Consider the following 22,697-nt stretch of genomic DNA (forward strand, 5'->3'; position numbering starts at 1 on the left):
TACATATGGAACATGAATAAAAATACATCTTTCCATTTTACACTAAAGGTGTGTTGATTTCTATAATAGAGCTAGATTAATTTCATTGGTTACTGTTTTTTTCTTTATATTGTTTTTCAAGAAGAATATACAAACGGTTGAATGTTTTGTTAGACAAATACAGTACATTGTTTGTGTTAGAATTTTCACTGTAAACAAGCTATGTAAGATTGTATACAAACTTTTAGGAAAGACGGTCTAACGGTTAGACCACTTTTATACATGCACTTTAACTAATTAGTTAACCGGTGAAACTAATTAGTTAAATTTGAAATTCAATTAGTTAAGCAACGAAACCAGTTAGTTATGCAACCGAACCTATTAGTTAAACAATGAAACTGATTAGTTAATCAATGAGATCAATTAGTTAAGATTTTATGAGTTTTAGTTATTAATAAGTTTGTTCGAAAATATTAACTATTCGACTCATAAATTTAACTATTTGTCTTTATACCTTAATTATTTTGTTATTCAATTAGTTATGATTTTATTACTTTTAGTTATATTTTACACTAATTTAGTTAGTACCAAAAAAGTGGTCTAACCGTTAGACGGTCTTACATAAAAGCTTTTGAAGATTGTAAGGTAGCTAGCTAATAGGTTAAACTAATACTCCGTAAACCCTAAACAAGAGTAGTATAATTGTATAAATACTTGATGAATGTTCTTTTGATTCTATGCTTAACCTGGTTTTGGTACTCCTGTTAGGGAGAAGGATATCATGGGTTCAATGATTCGCCATAGAGGAAATATATTATTACTTGATTGATTGTTTTCATTTTATGTCATCATAATTTGTATTCTGGTGGGAGTAAACCACAAGAATCCTTAACTATATATTATATCATCTTACTTAACTACTCCGTAGTAAAATTCGCGCTGAAAGAACTTAAGAGCAAGATCGAGGGGGTCTTCTCTTAATACTTTATTCATATGCCATGTTATCATTTCAATATTTATTCAATAATTAAATTATTATTAATAACTCCTTAAAATTCAATCAAATTTGACAATTCACCGTTCAAACTATTTAAGACTTGATGCATTCATGCACCGTATATAATTTTATTATTTTATTCAACTCATACAAGTAGTCTTAAGTTGAGTCTTAGTTTTTCAAGGCTCAGTTTAAGACTTATCCACTTTAATACTACAAATTCGTTTGTCTAATTAATCTTAAGACTAGGTGAGTCCAGGCCCGACCCGAACAAAATTGGGGCCATGTGCTAAATTTTCCCATGCTAAAAAATAGGCCCTTATATAATTTATGATTTTTTTCTACTTCATAAGTAAATTATAGGCACAACATTTTTTTTCCAATAAAAACTGAAAACATGAAGAAAGAGAAAAATAACTGTCAAAAATGAAAAAAAAAATAGAAAGTTATGTGACAAATAGTGACATTGCATGGGAATGAAACATTGAAATAATGAATAGATGGCCCCCTTTTTAGTTACAACTTATGCGTCATGTTGGTAAGTGCCTAAGTCTACTTCTCCTATATTGAAAGTAGTAATTTGATTTTTTCAACATTTGAGTATTTTTGGGGTCCTTTCACTCGATTTTGGCCCATTTATATTTGGGGGCCCTGTGCCGTGCCCCACTTTAGACAAGTATAGGGACGGGCCTGGGTGAGTCACATGCTATGTCAGCACAACTCAAGTCTTAAAACTTGGAGCAAGCTAGAGTACTTTGTACTAGGTTCTTTTGATTCCATGCTCAATTAATTAACCTGGTTTTAGAACTCCTGCTCGAGTTTTCGATGACAAGATTGAATAAGAAGTCATACTTCAGAAACACAAAGATTCAGGCATCAAACTATATAATCTTACTGATCAAAACTTTGCAATATACATGACCATAGTCCAAGAAAATTCTGGTCAATGTTTGCCAAGAAAACATAGTTTTTTTTGCAAATTTGTCAGCAAAATCTCAAAACATCCGACTAATTAATAACCCCCCTCTTCCTCCTCTATGCTACTAAGTACTCTATATAAACTTGCAGCTATGTACAAACAAACTAACATGTACTTCCATTAAAAGCTCACTTGGTGCACAGTCACCAAAAAAATACACTGGCTCAAGTGGCTGCCTTTTTTACTTACTACTTCTTCTTCTTCTTCTTCTTCTTCTTCAAGAATCCTGTCTCCATTTTGCTAATCTTAACAGGAATGTGAGTACTTCAGAGGGATCTCGCAGTGAGTAGGATGCTCTTGTTTCCTTTGGTTTTTGAGATACTAGGATTGAAAATCCTTGCCCTCTTTTCTGTAAAACCTGCATGAAAAAAATACAGTTTCAGTCATCTGTGACTTTCAGTCATCTGTGATTGTAAGGCTCTGTTTGGTAAGGTGTAAAACGTTTTTATGGAAAATTATTTTCCTCTTTTCAATCATTTTACGTTGTTTGGTTTGACAAGGAATGAAAAATTATTTTTCCAGTTTGAAAAGGAGGGAAACCACTTTTCCAGTTTTCCTCCCTCTCCTTTCATCCCTTCAAGCTCTGTTTGGTTGGGTATAAAACATTTTTAGTGTAAAATGATTTTCATGGAAAATACAATTCCAAAATGTAAGAAAAATGATGAAACGAATGGAAAATGAAAGAGAAAGTAAGAAGGTAGTGAGAGGAGTGTACAAGGAGATAAGGAAAAGGAAGGAAGACGGTTTTCCCTTCATTTTGAAGGGAAAGGTTTTCCATCATTGAGTGACCAATTTTACTATTGGGGAAAATGGTTTTACACTCCTTTGCAAACCAAGCCATGTAAACTTAAAAATAGTTCCAGGAAAAAGTTTTACGCCCTACCAAACAGAACCTCAATCTTCACCCTTTTTTCCCATTTTGTTTTAAGGAACCAAACAAAGAAAAACTAGTTTTGGATTGTATTTTCCCTTATGAAAATGTTTTCCATGGAAAATCAGTTTGCACTGAAAACGTTTTACGCAAAACCAAACGGACCCTAATGAAGTGCATACAGCAAAAAAAAAGACGGTACATTATCTTAGAAAAAAAAGAAAGAGTTAGTTACCTCAAAGGCATCTTCATCTGTTCTGTCATCTCCAATGTAGATGGGAAGAACATCACTTGATTCATCAAACCCAAGAGTGTTGAGGAGATATTCTAAGGCATTACCTTTGTTCCATTTTATAGATGGCCGTACCTCCCAAACCTGTAAAAGATTTCATCTTGCATTTATTAGTTCTGAATTTCTTTTTTTGATCAGTTTTGAGCAGATCTTATTCAGTTTTCCACTCATGTTATGTTACCTTTTTGCCTTCAGTTTTATGAAAACGACTGTGTTTATCCACAACTGACTTCACAATCCGTTTCACGTCAGAATGAACCTGCAAATCACCAACACAGATGAATTTCAGAAGACATTTTGTATAACCTGGTCAAAAGGCGGGCCGGGCCGGGCCAGGACCTTAAAGCTCTGCCCATTATGTTGGGACGGGCCAAGTTTCAGGCCAATTTTGTGTGCCCCAGACCTGCTATTTCGGTAGATCTTATCAACATGAGCCGGCCCGAAATTTGACGGGCTTGGGCAGATTTTTAGGCCCGGATTCGGTGCCGGGCTGGCCCAAAAATTTACAGTAACAAATTTAACGGGTTTAGGAAACGCAAAAACTACATTTTAGTTATACATTTGGCCCAGTCCAAAAGCGCGATGTGTTTAGGCTTGAAATAGTGGGTATAGGCAAAAAAATGGCCCAATTTTTGGTGTGACCCGGCCCGACATACGGCCTGTTTTTTTAAAGCTTCGGCCCTGCCCGCCTTTTGATCAGTCTATATTTCGGGCCAAAAATAAGGGTCATTTTCGGGTCAGGCCAAATTTATAACTAAAAGTGTAGTTTTACATTGCCCAAAACCCACCACTTTTTTAAAAATTTGGGTCGGGCCAGCAGGCCGAGCTCGTGTTGATTAGCTCTAATTTTGTACAATCATAACGAAGAACTTTTGTATATAATTATTCTATCTTGTTTTTCTGCATGAATTTTTACCTTCTCTTCAGCTCTACGATAATGAACAGATATGCAAAATCTATTGTCTTCCACAGTAACTCCTTTGAACACCTTTGTTGCCTTTTCTAGCTCATCAAATATCTGTTACAACAATCAACTTTTAATGATCATGAAAAACAACATCCTATATAGTGATCACAGCAATATTTTCATGAATCAGTAGCTTTTAATTACCTTTTCAATTTCAGGCAAGAATTCTTGAGCAGGTTGAAAAATTGCAGAATTACCCTATACATTATTTTCATAACAAATGTCAGTTTCTAGCAAATTATCTACATCATACTTCATAAGTTCATATTACAGTGAATTATACACTATAAAAAATTACCTTTTCACCAACAGATGGAGTTTGGTACTTGAAATCACCAGATTTATGCTTCCTTGGTGGAGCCATAATATCCATACCATGACTTCCAGCATAATACACTTCATTCAACTTAACAAAATTATGCACCTAAAAAAATGTCAGAAAAGTTCATATTACTTAAACTTGCACTATAAACATGTTTATTTTTATATAAAATAGAAATATATTACACTATAAACATGTTATAAGAACTAGAAGATTACTTTGATGCAGGAGAAATGATCTGAAAATGAGATTAACACTAACCTTATCTCGACTTCTTCCACTGATTATTGCTGTTGGAAAACACCCTGCAACTTCACGTACTGCTGATCTCATCTGTTATGAAAAATATGATGCACACATGTATCAGATTAGAGCAACTCCAATGGTGGGCTACAAGGTGATGTAGTTAAATTAGCCACATCATATTTCTAGCTGCAATTAATTTAAGCTATAAACTTTCACATTGTTGGGCTACAATCTCTTGTAGCTCCTATAATATTTAATTCATATATTTCCCCTTTTATTTTTTGAGCTACCTGCCCAAAATAGCTACAATGTTTTAGTAGCTGCTGATGTCATTATTGCAACAACGGTGGGCTACCTGCTCATATATTCTTTTTATTCGTGAGCAGGTCTATTTTCCAACCATTGGAGTTGCTCTTATATGCATATTAAAAGTACATAATACAAATCATTATGCATATATAGGAAGATAAGATTATGTTACCTTATCTGACATGAAGGCTAACTCAGGATCATCTACTATAGGGGAGAGTGTACCATCATAATCTAGAAACATGACTATCTTCTTACCCTTTGCTGAGGTCATCATCTCCTCAAATGAGACCAATGCCGAGGGATGATCACTCTACAAACAACAATGAAACAGACAAAATAAGTTCAGATAACATAAGTTCATATAACATAAGTTCAGATAAGTTCAGATAAGTTCAGATAACATAAGTTCAGATAAGTACATTACTAATGTAATGTATATGAGAATTATACAGAAGAAATGTTTTGTTTACTGATTTTTTTTACTTACCAACCACTCTTCATAAGCTGCATATTCAGCATTTGGCACTGTTAGTTTCTGTTCACATGGTTCGGGTCTCACAATGCTACTCCTTTCGCTCCGTACATTCGATGCAAATCCTAAAGTTTGTGGACTTGAAGGATGTTTGAAAATCCCCATTGCATTGTACACCTTGTTCAGCTTGTTTCTCATCATCTAAGTTCAGAAAACAGTCACAAAAACAGAAGTCTAGGAAAGATTACAAATAGTTTAGGGATTTTTTTAAGCATAAACACGAGTTAATTCACACGAACATTACCTTATAAGTACAACTGCTGAACTCTTTGCTGTTAAATATAATATATCCACAGACCTGCAACTGAATTTTCAGTTAATTATACAGGATTTTAGAGAAGAAAAGAAGGCGGAAATCTAAGAGAACAATAACCCTTAATCACCAATCAGATGAGTTTTAAAGATAAATTTATGGATTTAACAAACCACAAAGTGACAAGCAAGCTAGCCTAGCAATTTTTTTATTATCATTTTCCTGAAAAAATTGAGATCATGAAAGCTCTGTTACTGTATTTTTTATTCTTCTGACAACCTACTGTGTCCAAACAGACTTTGGAAAAAAAAAAAAAAAAAATAGAGGTTTTTAAGCATAACACACCACCTGACCTAATTTATCAAACAATCTAGTATAATCGCGTTATTAACAGGTCTAATAGAGATTACTAGAGTTTCACACTAATTGTATTTTAGAAAACCTAATGTTGTTCACCTACTTTGCTATTCTAGTACATACAGTTCTATCACCTGCATTAAACATAATTACCGCGCAAAAGTTCAGATTTCTGCAGAATGTATGATCAAGTAATAATATGGACCGAAATATGCATGGGAAAAGGGACTTAAAAACAATTACAAGTTAATGAAACTGCTAAAAGTTGTAACCACCAAAAAAAAATATCAGTTGATTTTAATATCAATTGGTTTTTCAGCTGTACTTCACCACTTACAGCATGGTTTACATAATTGATTATCATAGTGAAGTCATTATTATCTTCAACATTAGTTTAATACAATGCTAATAGATTGAAGTTAATTTAATAAAAATTTAAAACAACCCCGGAAATTGGCTTTTCAGAATCATGAAAAGCCAAGAAGAAGCAAGTATTCCCTTTTTCTGCTAGAAAAAGAGTACAATCTCAAAATCCAAGTAAACATTTTCAGTCATAACTTTGTCCTGATTATATAAACTCTATTATCTAATAAACTTAGTACGATCTAAAAATGGATACGCAGTCCAAATCATTGGAAAATAATCATGGTGAAACCCGATAATTCAGCTTCATTTTGCAAATAAACTAACTCTTAGCCTGTTTCATCTGACAGTATGAATTAATTAGGCTTTAAAAAACTGACAGTATTTGCACTTCAGAAACTGAAATCATCTGACAGCGCGAACTCATATGTAAAATCACAGAAATTTACACATACAGAAACAGAATATCACCTGCGCGCTAATTATTTAGTACTAACCCAAAAAGAGAAGGGAAGTAAGTATAGGCAGAAAACCTTAATTGAGAAACAAAACATGAACATGTGATCACACATGGTGAGTTATAATATACCATCAAATTCTCTGTGATTTCACATATATCATATTCAGAAATGACAGATTTGGGCGCAACTAACAAGAAGTTTCAAGGAAAGTGAAAAGATTTTCCAAGCCTTAAAATACTTAGTAAGCAAACTTCTTCGACACCTTGATAAGTCGCCTTCAAAACTATCATAATTTATGCTAAGAAAACTGACGTCTTGACATCTGGCTGCTGCTACATCTATTCTCCACATAACAAGTCAACGCGATTAATAAGCCTGATTAGTGATGTTTGCCTTAGATCTGCTGTTAATTATAGGTGATTTAGCTTATCATAGCTAAGGTTTCCTACCCTTTTAGTCAAGGACTTCAGAGTCATCCCTACAATGGACTCGAAAAAGCTCCTTACAAACTTATGATTCGAACACAAGCTGGTTTGACAGTACAAATTTTAGTCCGATCTGCATCAAAGACATACTTATATCCACTTATTCCAGGAAAAATAAGTTCAGTAAAGTTCAAGTAAGATAAGTTTAGGAAAAAAAAGTTTTGATAAGTTTTAATAAGTAAGATAAGTTCAAATACTATAAATTCAGAAAAGTTAAGTGAAAATCAGGTGAACAGAAGTATAGAACGCACCCCCAAGTGTTACTAGTTGATGAATATATTTCATGTTCAGACATTAGCTTTAACACCATGAAACCCCTTCCCCCCTTAGCTTTAAACCAACAACAATGGACTCGAAAAAGCTCCTTAAAAACCTCTGATTCGTACAAAAGCTGGTTTGACAGTACAAATTTTAGTTCGATCTGCATCAAAGACAATACTAAGTACTGATATATCTCAATCCAACATAAACAAGAACAGGTAAAGACATAAAACAGGTGTGGAAAATATGTTACAATGTGGAAAATAAATTAGGGAATCAACAATTATAATTCATAAACAAGTAGTTGGATCAATCAATGATAGCAAAAGATTGAGATTATAATGAGATTCATGAACCTAGTCTGGCAAAAGATTTCTCATGCAGGGAGAAATAAATAAATAAATATGATTTCATTTTGGACATAGAACATGGAAAAAAAATTCATATAATACTCGAGCCTAACTCTTTGACACATATATACGTACATACCCATGTCTGACACGAGTAACATAACTTACAAAAAGAACGAAAACAACAGTAAAAAGGATGTTAGTAGTACCTATTGAAGCAGAGTTGCAAAAAGAATTGTAGCTCTTCTTCAAAGGAGATAATTAACTAGCTACACATATATTACAAGTTTCCGTACATTTTTTTCCAATTTTTTGCTATATAAAAATGATTATGAAATTAATCCTCAAATTAAGAAAAGAATATGGTCATTAAACCATAAAGTTGGACTGGTTTTGACATAAACCAAAAATTAGGAGTTTTGTGACACCACTTGTTTATTTCTACAAATATAGGGAAATACCAGACATATATTGGATTGTATATTATTTTCATGCAATTTTTATTCATAAAATTCCAAACTTTAATCAAAAACCATGAGCGCACCCCAAGTCTAGCCATACCTAATTAAGGAAACTCAAACTTTGACAGAAATATTTGTATTATTGGTGGGATCCATTTAATCTACCAAAATTACAATAATCATTACACTAATTATAGTAAAAAAAAATCAGATTAATTAGACAGATTCCTAGTTATAACCAACTTGATATGATTGATACTTATTTACACTAATGAAAAAATTGCAAAGTAGTTACATTCTCTGTTTCTTTAAATTTTATCTTGCCCATAGTATCTTACGTGATACCTTTAACTTAAAACTATAATTCTGTGGGCCGTACTATAGTAAAAGACTCGTTAAGAGGACGTGTTTGAGGTTTCATTCAATTATCTAGAAAGAATTGAATATTAGTCATTTCGAGGATGTCATTGCATGTACCCTTTGTTTGGCGCGCAATTAGCTAACTGCCTAATTTAACTAGTGTTAGTCATTTGTAAATTCCATTTATATTAGTTGGTACTATTACCATGTACCAACCAAGGTCATTGTCCATTCTAGCAGAATTAATGCTGATTGTATTTATGTTACTCGAATTCTTAATTTTACTTCAAGCATTTATGTCATCTTATCCTTTCATATTTGTAGACCGGCCCTTTAATAATTCAACCCTACATAATAGATTAAAAACATTAAAATAAAGTTTTTTTTTAGCATAATCAAGTCTGACACTTAAACACGTAACCATGTCCGATATGAAATAAGTTAAAACATGAACCAAAAACCAAAAACGGCAACGATCCAATTGGCAAATTAACTGTCTTAGTACAGGAAATAGTAGCCATCATCAAACATGTCAATTAACTACTTATTGTCAGTGACAAAGATATTAACATTAAACACCCCCAACCAAAGTGGGCCCCACTTTAGACCCATGAAAAAACATGAAAAACAATGGACCCCATGCCACGTATGAAACCTCTCACACGTGTATCCTATGTACTAGCTTGTTTTACTTTAATTTTCTAGTCAAAACTCAAATAGTCAAAGTAAAATAAATTAAAAATAATTTTCTACCCTTGAAAATTAAAAGGTAGTTAAACATGGGTTACTTGCACTCTAATGAAAACAACGTAAGATTACTTTGTTAAGTATTCCAAAAAGGTGAAAGGAGACAGATGAGTCACGTGTCAATCAGATTAAGGTTGGTTTAAGAAGTTGGTTAACTAAAGATTAGTGTTAATGCGACACATAAGTTCCTCTCTTCAAAGGCGGTAGAAAGTGACCTTAAATCATGCATCGGTGTATTACACTATATAGAACAAAGGATCATTCCGATGAAGATAACATTTTATTGCCCTATTTTACTGTTTAAATAAATATGCTATCTCTTTCCAGGACAAAATTAATTGTCACGTTGACTTGTGTAATATAAATTTCATAACAACTAAATTTGAAAAGAAAGTAACGATATGATTCTATATTATAAACGATACATTTATAAAGTAAAAGAATTACTCTCTTATGTTTTTTACCAAAAGAAAAAAAACATCAAACCTTTTCCTAGAAGGTAAAAAAATCAATGGTATTATATTCAGCTTTAGTTCATACTTAAGCTCGTTTTAAAATAAATATTTTGTGAAATAGTATTTTGATATAGTTTTCACATATTAGACCCGTCATACCAAATTTCCATAAATCTACAATTACATAATTTATTAGAAGTACTCCGTACAATCTAAGCTAACCATACTTAATTCATTATAATATAGACTTGTCGTTGTCACCGTTCATGAGTTTCATACTACGTATATAATAATGAGCTAAAGTCGTCATCAATTTCTAATTTCTTGAGTTTAATCCAATATAGAATTTCTTTTAACAGTAAACCACTCACTACATTGCCCGATCTGGATATTTAAGTTACACATTTTATTTGGTAAGAGTTCCACTTTATCGCCCATAAAAAAATCACAACAATAATAAAGGACATCTAAATATAACACTTTATTTTTGAAGATGTCGCTATATGAGTATATTCAACTCTAACAAAGAGATAGTCACGCAACAAACTCAATAAGTACCGCAACTAAGATTCATCCTTATTTATCAAAAAATCTATCATCAACTCAATTACTAAGCTCATTACTAATAAGGCTATTACGTATAACTCTCTTTTGTAAATCTACAAATTAAAAATAAACAATTTTAGTCAATTTAGAATATGAAAAAATATGTCCTTTTATTATAAATAAATTCTTTCAAAAATTCAAAATAAAATAGGATGAAAAAATCAAGGACAAAGAATTTTTAACAAAAGTCAAAAGGAAATAAAATTGGGACCACAAGACTCAACAGTCAACCAAGGACTCCAAAATCTGCCACGTGTACGGCCGAATAACCTCAATAATAGTTCCTTTTTCCGAAGAATCTGACATCAACATAATTATCGTACCTTAACTGAAGTAACGGCAAAAACCCCAAAAAAACACAACTCTCAAAACTCATGCATGTCTCTCACGCGCTACAATCTGACAAAATAAACTTAAATTTACATGGCACGTGACATACACGCTAGTAGGGTTCGCGTGGAGAATGATAATTATGAACTAAAACGAACCTCAACCGTTTTTTTCGTTTGGTTCTTTCGCCGTTGTTTACGCTGAAATTCGCCAAAAACAACTATACAAAAAAAAAAGGAAAAATTTAAAGATTTTGGAATGTTTTGATTGGTTTATTTTTCGCCTTAACTAAGTTTACCGGCGGTAACACCGTTGCCGGAAAATAATTTCGTTCGAAAATTCGAGAAAATTAAAATTCAGAGAATTAATTATTAAAGCAAAAACAAAAAAAGAAATTAGACAATGTGCAATTCAAAAAATGAAAAATTAAACGAAAAATTAATACGAAAATACAAAAGATGAAGAGAAGAAAAGCTTACCGGAGTTGTCAAGAACTGGATCGTCGTTGATTATGGAGGAGAGAGAAAGTTGCAGGAGAGAGAAAGAGGCGAAAGAGGAGGAAAGGAAAGGATTTTGTGAAAAAAACAGAGGTGGTATTTATAGATGAAAGGAGGGTTTTTGATATTTATTAGGTTGTTTTTTTTCTTATTTAGGGAATAATATTTATTAGGGTGTTTAAGATTTTAATTAATTTCTATCTCAAAAAAAAGATTTTAATTTTTTTTCTTTTTTCTTTTTTCTTTTTTGTGTATAATTAATTTTATTGGTGTGTGCGCCTTATTTCATGTCATTATATTACCCCTTGTATTGGCATGGGATGGCGGATACGTAGTAAATGATCATAAGTGAAACAAAAACCGGAAGAAAGAGAGAAGATGATCATACGTGATCTTGTTAGATTCGTCTTCATATGTAAAAAAAATCAATTTTTTATACGTTTGCATTATACAGTCATTATTCATATTAATTTTTAAAATTGTGTATTGGGAAAATGTGATGAAAACGAGGGACATGTATTAATGTACGTTGATCGTGTGTATTAATGTTCAAAAATTTTGCATTAGAAAATGTGATTGAAATCGGGAACATGTAGTGTTCGATTGCTTTTCATGCATGATCATGCGCGCCTATTAATTTCAAAATCAGTATATTTAAAAAGTGTAATTAAGTTGTATATTTAGTGATGAATTACTAAGATTTGATGTATTTTCATATTAATGCTCAAGATTGTACGTAGGTCAAGAAATGTAATCAAAACCGGGAATCATGTATGTTACTCAAAGTTTTGGTTTTTTTAAAGTACAAAGCAGTTTTTTTTCCCAACAAAAAGTTCTAAAAGAATAACATTTCTAAAATTGTGACCTTGTTTGATTACAATAGAAACCGAAAACATGTTGTGTCAATCAAAGTTTTGGTGATTTACTTTTTTTGACACAAAGATTTCAGAGAGTAAAAGAATAGTATTTCTAAAACTGCACATTTAATAAGTAATTAAGTTGTACTAGTATACTTTGGCTCTTGAATTGTAACCTTGTATGGTTAATTACAAGTTGTTAGCTGATAATTTTATTGGCTGATTTGATTAGATGATTAAATTAGCCGATTGTATATTGACTAGTCGTACGTTTAAGTGCTTAATTAGTAACAACTTTTATATGTTAGTTGTTCCAATGGACGAAATAAACCAAAAAGCTAAAAGGTCCTTGTAAAAAGCTCACCATGTTCTTAAATAACTTTTTGGAAGCAAGTTCGTGGATTAGGAACCGTGGTGCACAATGAGCATGGTGCATATGTGCACATGTTAACGGATATGACATTGCGACAAAAGAACATGTCATATATTATTCACTTTTTTGTTATCAAAACAAATTTAAAAATCACTTTTTATTAAAAGTATAAATAATAAATATATCTGTGTTCTTTTCACGAAGGTAATATTCTTTTAGTTTAGCTATATACTTGTGTTCTTAAGGTGAATCGTGCTCATTTTGCACCATGGTCCACCATCTAAATTGCGTGTGAAAGTAAATAATTGCATTGGTTTAATTTTATGATCACTCTGATTCAATAGGTCCTCCTATTTAGACTTTAGAGATGACAAAGAACAGGAGTAATTTGGAAATACTCCCTCCGTATCTAACACCCCCCCCCCCCCCCACAAAAAAAAAAAAAAAAAAAACTCCTCAGTATTTTATTAAGTGGTGCACATTTACTTATTAGAGTTACTTTTGTTAAATTAAGATACAAGTGAGTTAAGTGGAGAATAATCAATTGTGATAAAAGATAATAGAATATTAAAATATTCAAAGAATGTAAAAGATAAAGAAAAATAAAAAAATAGGTGAGAGTAAGACCACGAGGTAAGAAAGAAATGATAAAATAAAAGAAATACATACCAAAAATGAAAATTACACCATTTAATAAAATATGGCCATGCTAATAAAATAGTGAGGGAGTAAGGGACACCACTTCCAGTTTTCCAAGCATCATCCAAGCTAAATTAGGAACAAACCCCAACAAAATGTGTAAGAAAAAAAAAATGGAATTTTGGGAATAGTCTTTAATTATTGGAAGATGAGGTGGCATGTGTTTTTTTTTGTTTTTCTACCTATCCATTAAAAAAAAAAAAAACAGTTTTTTTTTTCCAGCTTTCAATATACCTCTTCGAGCAACAATTCTTCAAGTCTCAACAGTCAACATGTACTTCCTCCGTCTTTTAATACTCGCAACGTTTGTTAGTTTCACGCATGCCGATGCACAACTTTGATCATTTATATCTTAAATTATCTTTATGCAAAAATTATAAAAAGTTGATATTTTGAAAATACACATTGAGACGAATCCAACAAGATCCCACATGACTATGTTTTATCTTATACAGAAAACACTACGAATAGTCAAAGTAGATGATATGAATAGTGACAAAAATCCAAACGTTGCGAGTATTAAAAGACGGAGGAAGTATAAGTGAAGATTTGATATTTTAAACTAGAAATCTAAACGGATTTAACGATCCCATACAGGCTTGCATGAGTACGTTTTTTCTTATATACCGATGGATATTTAATGGTCAAAGTTTCGGCTCTTTAACCGAGACATTCCAAATGGGTACATAAAAGAACCCGAAAGATCGACATGCCCACAATGAGAGACATATTTATGAACCAAAATGGAACTCATAAATATTGCTAGGGCCAAAGATGAATCCTGCATGAATTTACAGCAGTTAGCAAGAAAATATACAATGAGAATCATCCAGAAATATAAGCAGATATGGAGAAAATTCGCCATCTTTGACTGATATAGCAAAAGGGTTCTGTCTGTAATTCTACATTAATCAACTAAAACCAGCCTTAACACTATTCTAAAGAAAAACTATGAAGAAAACTTCAAGAATTTGCTTAGTAATAAGCAAAACCCAGAAAATTTCTCCTGTGTAGTTACCCTATAATACGGCTATACCCCTATTCCCAAAAACCAAACCATAACTAAAATGTTACCAAAAAGAAGTTCGGCTCCTTTGTTGCGAATTCTAACCAAGATTTCTTGTCAAAATGTTGATTCTTCATTCAATCCTAACCAAGATAGCTAACCAATCCTACCTATTCGGCATACCTGAACCCGAACCTGAACCTGAATCTGTTCCTGTTGAGTGGTCCTTGATACCTGGTGCAGTCACCTGAACAAGGCGTGAACCTGAACCTGAACCTGAAACTGGTGCAGTCACCTGAAGAAGGTCTGAACCTGAACCTGAACCTGAACCTGAACCTGAACCTGAACCTGAACCTGAACCTGAACCTGAACCTGGTGCAGTAACCTGAGGAACTTCTGTCAGAGTAGCAGCAGGGTCAAGTTCTACAAAACCCTTTGGAGCATTCGGGCCTTCTAAACCCGTGAGTACATGCTTGGGAACCTGATGAGAGAATCTGAACATTTCCTCCCTCCAAATCCGCGTTACCTCATTTAAGTCGGGCTTCTTATAGACAGTTCGGAAACCAGCAGCTTTCTCAAGAGGGGAAACTTCCACGCCTTGTTCTTCGTTGTAGTCACTCATCACTTCCACCATGTCGTACGCGTGTACAACTTCTTCCGGGGTATCTTTGTTCCAACCGGGGGCCCAGTTCTTGTACAAAGCCCAAATATCTCCCTTTCGTGGGTATATCTGGATAACTCCGCGGGGCCCTTTAACCCACCTCACTTTATGGGAGAACGAATTCAGTGAATTTCTTGTCTCGGACCTCCCAACCCAGAAATCCCCACAACTCTTGATGTACCCATTTTCTATCCAACCCAACGGGCCAAACTCAGTGGTGCTTTTAGAGTTGAGCTTATTAAGCTTCACTTGAAACGGTTCCAATGAGATGACCTCATTGATGATGACATAGAAACGGGGCATTCCATCATCATCATCATATGTAGCCCACACCTGATTGGCTGCAAAACAACTTTCTGATCGGTCCAAATCAAAGACGTGAAAATCAGGATCCGGTACAGTCATCGTGACCATCTCAGCCTCTTTGGCAGCAGTTTTGGCAACTCGTTCCGACTTCCATTTTCTTACTTTCTCGCGTATCTCCGTAAGAGCTTTCTCAGACAGCATCTTTCTCACTTCTACAGTTGACAATTCTCTGCTAACATGATTAATCTTTGATCTGATTCCTTCAAAAAACTTTCTTCTTCCAACTTCTGATGAAAATCTTATTCCAGTTTCCCAGATTCCTGTTCCTGGTTGACTTGGAATTGGAATACCACCTCCAAAAATATTACCAGAACCAACCATTTCCCTTATCTTCTTTAAAGGACCACCTCCACTTAAACCAGGATCATCATTCCTCTCCCGTTTACCAGCTGCCTTGTTCTGTTGATCACTTTTGGGTTGAGCATTAACAGGAGTGTTTTTCTGAGGAAAGGAACTATTATTATTATAAACAGTATTGTTGTTAAAAGTTGTTGTTCCGAAAAGAGGGCTCCAACGAGCACTTGCAGTAGTACCGGATGAATTATTATTATTATTAGCCGCACCAGAAGTTGAAGGTCTCGAGCTCGAAGAAGAAGAAGGCGGCTTTCGATGTTGTTGAGGGTGAACCGGTGCGAGATTCGAAGGTGGAGGTACTTCTGAAGCCGCAAACCCCACTTGACAATGCGGGCATTTCAGAATCTGATTCAGATAAACACGCATATACTCGTATTGCATCTTGCATCTTGTGCACATAGTCCAGAATGTATCACCTCTGTTAAAGAAAGATTGAACTGTTGGAGAAGAAGAAGAAGCTTTTTGAGTTCTACTCTTTGGTGGTGCCGCCTTTCCACGTGAAGAAGAAGAGGCGGCTGAACTAGAATGTTTCTGATAACCATTAACCCCACTTTGAGCAGGAACTGGTGAACTCCCACTTTGAGCAGGATCCTTTTGTTGAGAGTTGTTGTTCCTGAAAGGTTGCTCAACTGTTTTCCTAGCACCAAACTGTGTCGGAATTGGAATCTTCTGATCAGCTGTTCTGCCGCCACCTGGCACTGCAACTCCGACTCCGACATGAGTTGGAAACTTCTGCTGAAACTGCCCACTGCCAGCTGGCACTGAAACACCAGACTGAGGAACCTTCTGGAAGGTTGGTTTGATATTACGGCGGCTATTGTAAGCAGCTCTCTTAGATTTGTCAGATAACAAGTTAAAAGCTTCTGTAACGAGCTGAAAAGCACCGTCAGCACCAACAAACTTGTTTTTATCAGGGTGAAGTTGTAATACCAGTTTCCTGTAATGTTTCTTTATGGTCTCGTCATCAGCTAACGGAGCAACACCGAGTACGCCATACATATCAATTTCTCCGTTTATTTTGTTTTGACCTAAAATGTAAACCTCGAGGCTGGCTATCATTTGTGCGATTCCATCTAGGCCCTGATATAAAGTCTGCGCCTTTAGTGCAAACTTCTTTGCACCGGAAAAATCTTTTTCTGTGAATTTTCTGACGGCAATGTCTTTTGCCCTCATCGCTTCGTCTTTATTGCATTCCATTATTTCCAAACTTGACTCTTTCTTTCCCTTTCGTTATTAAAGCCTCTCTTGATAGGTGGTTGAATGAAATGGGGTTCCACAGAACGATTAGGGGAACCCCTCTCGAATCACGATACTAGAATGTGATTATCAGATTGCAGAAGTGAAGAGAAAGATTCTTGCTTCCATCAACCAAGACCTGCTTTATTTGAAAAAAAAAAGAAGGATAAATTAACATATAAAAACAGGGCAGTGTAGAAAAAAGTACCAAAATCTTCAAGACCATGCCTAGGTAAATGCTAGTAGGAAGTGTTCCAAACATTTAACAGTTTCTGCTTTCGGCCTAAATTTACCAGAAAAGAGTCCCACAAATTAATACATGTCACTACTTATACTCAAAAACTTCCACAAAGAACTCAATGCAAGCTTCACAAGACAAAAACAAGAAAAAGGAGATCAAAAGAGAACTAATGTCAAAGATTGCAAGTTGCCTAAGGTAGATTTTAACTGAAATCGTCCTAATATATCTAGGGTTTAAATGAATCATCCAGATTGGCATCCCCTTGGGTGGAAATTAAATATGTTACATTCATTACGTGGCTTATGATAGCTTTCCGAGCATGGAACAAAAACAAGGCCGAAATAAGTCAAAAAGTTACATACACAGCACTAGGAACTCAAACCATAAAGATTTTCAAACATCTAGCATACTAGAAAAATCCTGGCTCCTGAAAAAGTAATGTTTACCTAGAAAGAAAATGTAAAAATCATGTAGTCTATGATCCAACAAAATTTTCACCGTGACATCTTCAAGAGTTAAAACCATAAATATTTTCAAACATCTAGCATACTAGAAAAATCCTGGATCCTGAAAAAGTAATGTTTACCTAGAAAATAAAATGTAAAAATCATGTAGTCTATGATCCAACAAAATTTTCACCGTGACAGCTTCAAGAGTTAAAAGACACAAGAAGAAGAAAATCTGGGAAATGCTTGCAATACAACTAGCATATTTAGACAGAATAGGTAGAATATATAACATTAATGAACGTACAGACCAGTAACGGCAGAGCGCAGTGACAACTGACAAGGGCCATAAAAAGAAACACTAAATTTTAATCTTTTTAACACTTATTGCTTTTTATATCATCTCATGCTGTCCATTATGGTAACATACTAGCGCTATGCATTCGACATGTTCAGAAACATGACAGCATATGCACTTAAAAATAAAAAAAAGTTAGCTAAGTCTTATAAAGGAATTACGAGTTATAAGTCATGCAAGACTAATCTGAGAATATAGCTCCCAAATTAGGGACTTTTACAAACTGGGACTTCTGGTGTCATACTTTCCAATGTTTATTTGATCTAAATATACTTGCAGCTGTCAGTTAAGGGCATTCACTGTACGTGTGCTACAGACTTTTCCTTTTCTCCTATAATCTTATATAACAAAAAGATGAGTTTATGCGATGAACTATGGTGAGGAAATTTTATCAGCTTTTGAGTCCAGATACTTACCAAATGGCTTCACTTGAGTATTCTGAAACATACTTTTGTCGCTAAACCAAAACAAAGACTCAAGCAAGCAATGATGAAGAAAAACAAGTTAAATTTTCGCCAGTCCCACCTAGAAGTCAACATAGAACTGTCTCAGATAAGAGCATAAAAACAATGACATTTAAAAGAAATGATACGTAATTTTAAGATAATCGATAAAGCATCAATTATCAGGCACTGTTGACTTGCTATGAATAAAGAAACTACAGGAAAACAAACAAGAAAACATGCAAATGGTGGCATGGACTATGTTACGTATACACAAAACTACATTAAAGGCATCAGATTCAATCAAAAATGATATATCTAACAGGTAACAATAGTACCAATGGACATGTTTAACAGAGGAAGTGACCAAAAAGCTAAACTTTGATGTCTGGTGTTTTACTCAATTTGATATATCACTAGAAAATCACTCAAATAAACCCAACTGATTTGAGTACATTGATCCCTTCAAAGGTGAATGATGTGGTTAAACATGTCATGATATGGTGATGGTCGACACACACTGAAGGTTTAAGAACCGAACCAAACCAAACTCAATCTTAAAAGACGACCTTGAACATGAATGTGCTCAAATCTAATATCTTCTATAGTATACAAAGTTTACATATTCATTCATACAAACATATTCAGGTTGCTTAAAAGAAGCCTAAGTGATCAGTTAGACAACAATATAAGAAACTACAAAGGGAAAAAAACAAAAATAAAGGCAAGATAGAACTACAAAGATAAGAAACTAGAACCAAACAATAAACAAGCTGGACCATATTTAGATCAAAATGTGAACAAAACAAAGCAACTTATCTTGAACCTAAGAAAAGATGAACAAAATAATAGGTAGAGTTTAATTGAATACAAAACTGGCTGTACTGATGAAGAAAATTTAAATATAACTATACAAAACTACATGCTTGCTAGAAATATCCGAATAACATGTCAGGAAAGCAAAAAAGCCATAAAATTATCTAACAAATCAATGTTTCAGTGTACGTAGCAAATAGAAAATGAAAACCCATCAACAAGCAAAACTAGTTATGCATTCCAAGGGAGGAAATGCTCAGGTAATCCTAAGCCTTCTTCAGACTCTCCGAAGAGAAAGCATCATCTGAATCTATGAAATTGGGAACTTGTTTCTTAAATAACGCAAACTATGATCAAATAATAAAAGATTACTACATACGAAGTATATTCTACCAAAATAACTGAATGCTTATCATAATCAAGACGCCCACATCTTCAGCTATCACATCAAACCATAAATTGAGGTTGACCTCTTATATTAGTATCACATAAGAAATTGGGAAATTACTAGTAATGAGCTATAAAAGAGAACTACGGAAGGTATGAAATGTCGGAGAACTACTCATGAACCCTTTGTTGTTTCTTTTTATAGTTAAATTGGTTATATTATAGTCAGACATCGAATTAAACATCATTAGTAAACAGATTACAACAGTCAATAAGACAAAGCAAAACATTACAAGGAGAATCCTCCAGAGAAAGTAAAGTATAAAGTACATTCGCATAGTTATTGCATGAAGAAGTGAAAAACATACAGATATTCACAGATCGTGCATAAAAACCATGGCCTTCAATAGTATTTAATACTTCGTATCAGAATTCAGAACATCAAGCTCTTCCCTTTTCACCGGTGAATCCCTATGTCTGTGACCTAGATAAACTAAGGTGAATATTCGGCTAAAACCTCAAACAAATGTTTTTACAAAGTCTATGATATCATCAACAAACCTAGGATAATTCATTTCTTTTCCTCTTATCAATATTAAATTGTTCTTTTCAGAAAAGTTGTCCCTTCTACTGATGAACCAAACCCCAAACCCTAAATGCCCTGACACACACAAGAACCTGGTGAGAGAAAAAAGCTAAAGAATCATTCTGTGAGTAGAAGTGTGACTACCACCTATGAATATTCCAGGAGCATAGCATGATAGCAAGTAATTACACATTGCAAACAAGCCATTCACTCATTCCTATGCTCAAATAATAAGCAAACTAGAATAGCAAACAAGATCCAAAAATGCTTTCTTTCCCCTGAAACTTAAGCCCTAAATAAATTCCTAAAAGACTACTACAGCAACACTTAAAGAACACGTCATAAACCTCAAAATAACAGCCAACAATACAATAACAACTCTACATTGAGTATGCTACCACTAGAAAGGTCTCAGGAGGCACGCCATAAACCTGGTCAAAATGATAGACAACAATACAACAACTCTACATTGAGTATGCTACACTGGAAAGGTTTCAGGAGGTGACTTTGTATGCCACCACCCAAACATTAGCTCAACAGGTTTCATCACTTATTTTTCGCATTTCATTATCAAGTTATCCTATACCAATACCATATGGCAATATCATACGTGGGCTTAGTTGTTTAAGACTGAAACAAGACAGAATATACTTGACGTCAACCATGCAAACAGATGTATCGGGAAGTATTCCGGTACAAATGGAAAATCATTAGGTTTTATTGCTTAACCGAAACCTAGTGGGAAAAAAAGGAAATGCATAAGAAACACCCATTCCGGGAAGGAATGTTTGTCGTTACGTATCTTTCAACTGATATCAAAAGATATATGAACACGTAGCGATTCCGAAATGGGGAAATAGAGTTAACTGATGGATCCGACAAAAGAAAATTTGTCGGCTTCGAATTAAATTCAGCCTCTCTTGACTTGGTAACAGAATCACTCAACTCCACCCTCATAAAAGTCATCACTCAACCAAACCTCTTTTTCAGAAACTACGTACATGAATTCCAAAATTCCTAAGACCTTTTATCTGCATCCCCTTGTGTTTGCTTATAAAGAAAACAAACAAACTAATGAATTAACACAACAGTTCCAGAATTGTCCGGAAAAATTCAAACATTCCTGAGGGCATTCGATGACAACCAAATCCGAAATCATCACGTAAGAATCAACCCAAAATACACATACATACATGATTTCCAACATTCCTAAGACCTTCTATCTGCAAAAAGATGATGTAACACAACAGTTCCAGAATGTCCTGAAAAATTCAAACATTCCTGAGGGCATTCAATGACAACGAAATCCGAAATCATCACGTAAGAATCAATCAAAAATACACATACATATGAAAAATAAAAGGAATAACAGAGTTCAAGCCTCAATCTTTCAAAAACAAAAAAGACCACAAAAGCAAGAAAAAAATCCTGAAATTTCGGGCAAAACAAAATTCCAGAATAAGACTCCATATACTAAATTCATCAACTAGTTTACACAAACAAATCAACACCACAGAATACACCCAATTCAGTAAAAAATGACAAAATGTAGATCCTAACACTTTAGAACCCAAAAAATGGAGGGAAAAAAAACCCAATTGCGCAAACAGCAGAAACAACACCACAATCACTAAATTCATCATCTTCGATTATAAATTAAATTACAGCAACTTATCAAACATGAATAAAAATTCAAACTTTACACACACAGCAACAAATTCAAACTCAAACCCTAAAAATGTATAATCTGTGCAAACTTCTAAACAAAAAGTTAACATTTTTCGGTCAACAAAACAAATGGGTGCGAGAAATTCAAATGCAAAAAAAAATTACAATAAAAAAAAAAAGAGTTAAGAACAGAGAAATGAGATTTATACCAGAAAATACAGCAAAGTCACTGTAGAGTAGTTCAATTTAAAATGCAAGGGCCGCCATGAATTTGGAGTAAATTTTTTCTCTGATATACTCGAAAATGACCTGAGTAACAATCTAAGAAGAACAACCCATAAAAAGGAATTGTCAAAGAAACAAAAAAATCACAAATTTATGTTGAGAGAAAAAGAAGTTATGTTCTTCAAACCCAAGATGAATATGAAAAGGTGAGGAAAGTTTACTTATGGCATTAATGATTTTTTATCATTTTATATAACCAACAAAACCCAATATGTATGCTTAAATAATAATCATGATCCTCTATTCCCTAGAAGAAAAAGTAACCATAGTTAATTTTTAACTTGGGTTAGGTAAAGTTGATGAGTGTTAGAAACTAACCGTGGTTAAATTTTGACCATTTCTGTGGCGGTCGTGGTTAAGTTTCACCACAGTTTGTTAACCATGGTTAACTTTTAACCACGATACGTATTCGATTCAGGGATAAGATTTAAC

At 33.9% G+C, this 22,697-nt stretch overlaps 2 protein-coding genes across 10 annotated transcripts; both read right to left on the reverse strand.

The window, feature by feature from the left end:
* Positions 1 to 1,844: 1,844 nt before the first annotated feature.
* On the reverse strand, positions 1,845 to 11,765 carry LOC110780175 (probable trehalose-phosphate phosphatase 6). Of its 7 annotated transcripts, none has more exons than XM_056838403.1 (12): positions 11,466 to 11,765; positions 7,668 to 7,837; positions 5,742 to 5,795; positions 5,453 to 5,638; positions 5,135 to 5,275; positions 4,669 to 4,740; positions 4,384 to 4,509; positions 4,230 to 4,283; positions 4,035 to 4,136; positions 3,300 to 3,377; positions 3,062 to 3,202; positions 1,845 to 2,313 (listed from the first exon to the last, which is right to left on the reverse strand). In XM_056838403.1, the coding sequence occupies exons 4-12, from the start codon at positions 5,636 to 5,638 to the stop codon at positions 2,173 to 2,175; spliced, it is 1,041 nt and encodes a 346-aa protein (XP_056694381.1). In that variant the 5' UTR covers positions 5,742 to 5,795; positions 7,668 to 7,837; positions 11,466 to 11,765; the 3' UTR covers positions 1,845 to 2,172. The 7 variants fall into 7 exon arrangements, with proteins under 7 accessions (XP_056694381.1, XP_056694380.1, XP_056694378.1 ...); XM_056838402.1 differs by lacking the exon at positions 7,668 to 7,837 and adding an exon at positions 11,145 to 11,206; XM_056838400.1 differs by lacking the exon at positions 7,668 to 7,837 and adding an exon at positions 11,145 to 11,206 and having other exon boundaries at positions 5,742 to 5,801.
* Positions 11,766 to 14,258: 2,493 nt separating this feature from the next.
* Positions 14,259 to 22,441, reverse strand: LOC110780179 (uncharacterized). 3 transcript variants are annotated; one of them, XM_021984609.2, is made up of 3 exons: positions 22,190 to 22,441; positions 18,497 to 18,605; positions 14,259 to 17,174 (listed from the first exon to the last, which is right to left on the reverse strand). In XM_021984609.2, exon 3 carries the CDS (start codon positions 16,994 to 16,996, stop codon positions 14,585 to 14,587), a length of 2,412 nt encoding a protein of 803 aa, XP_021840301.1. In that variant the 5' UTR covers positions 16,997 to 17,174; positions 18,497 to 18,605; positions 22,190 to 22,441; the 3' UTR covers positions 14,259 to 14,584. The 3 variants fall into 3 exon arrangements, with proteins under 3 accessions (XP_021840301.1, XP_021840297.1, XP_056694384.1); XM_021984605.2 differs by having other exon boundaries at positions 14,259 to 17,177; XM_056838406.1 differs by lacking the exon at positions 18,497 to 18,605 and having other exon boundaries at positions 14,259 to 17,177.
* Positions 22,442 to 22,697: the final 256 nt, after the last annotated feature.

The sequence above is a fragment of the Spinacia oleracea genome, chromosome 3, assembly GCF_020520425.1.
Source record: "Spinacia oleracea cultivar Varoflay chromosome 3, BTI_SOV_V1, whole genome shotgun sequence".
Classification (NCBI taxonomy): domain Eukaryota; kingdom Viridiplantae; phylum Streptophyta; class Magnoliopsida; order Caryophyllales; family Amaranthaceae; genus Spinacia; species Spinacia oleracea.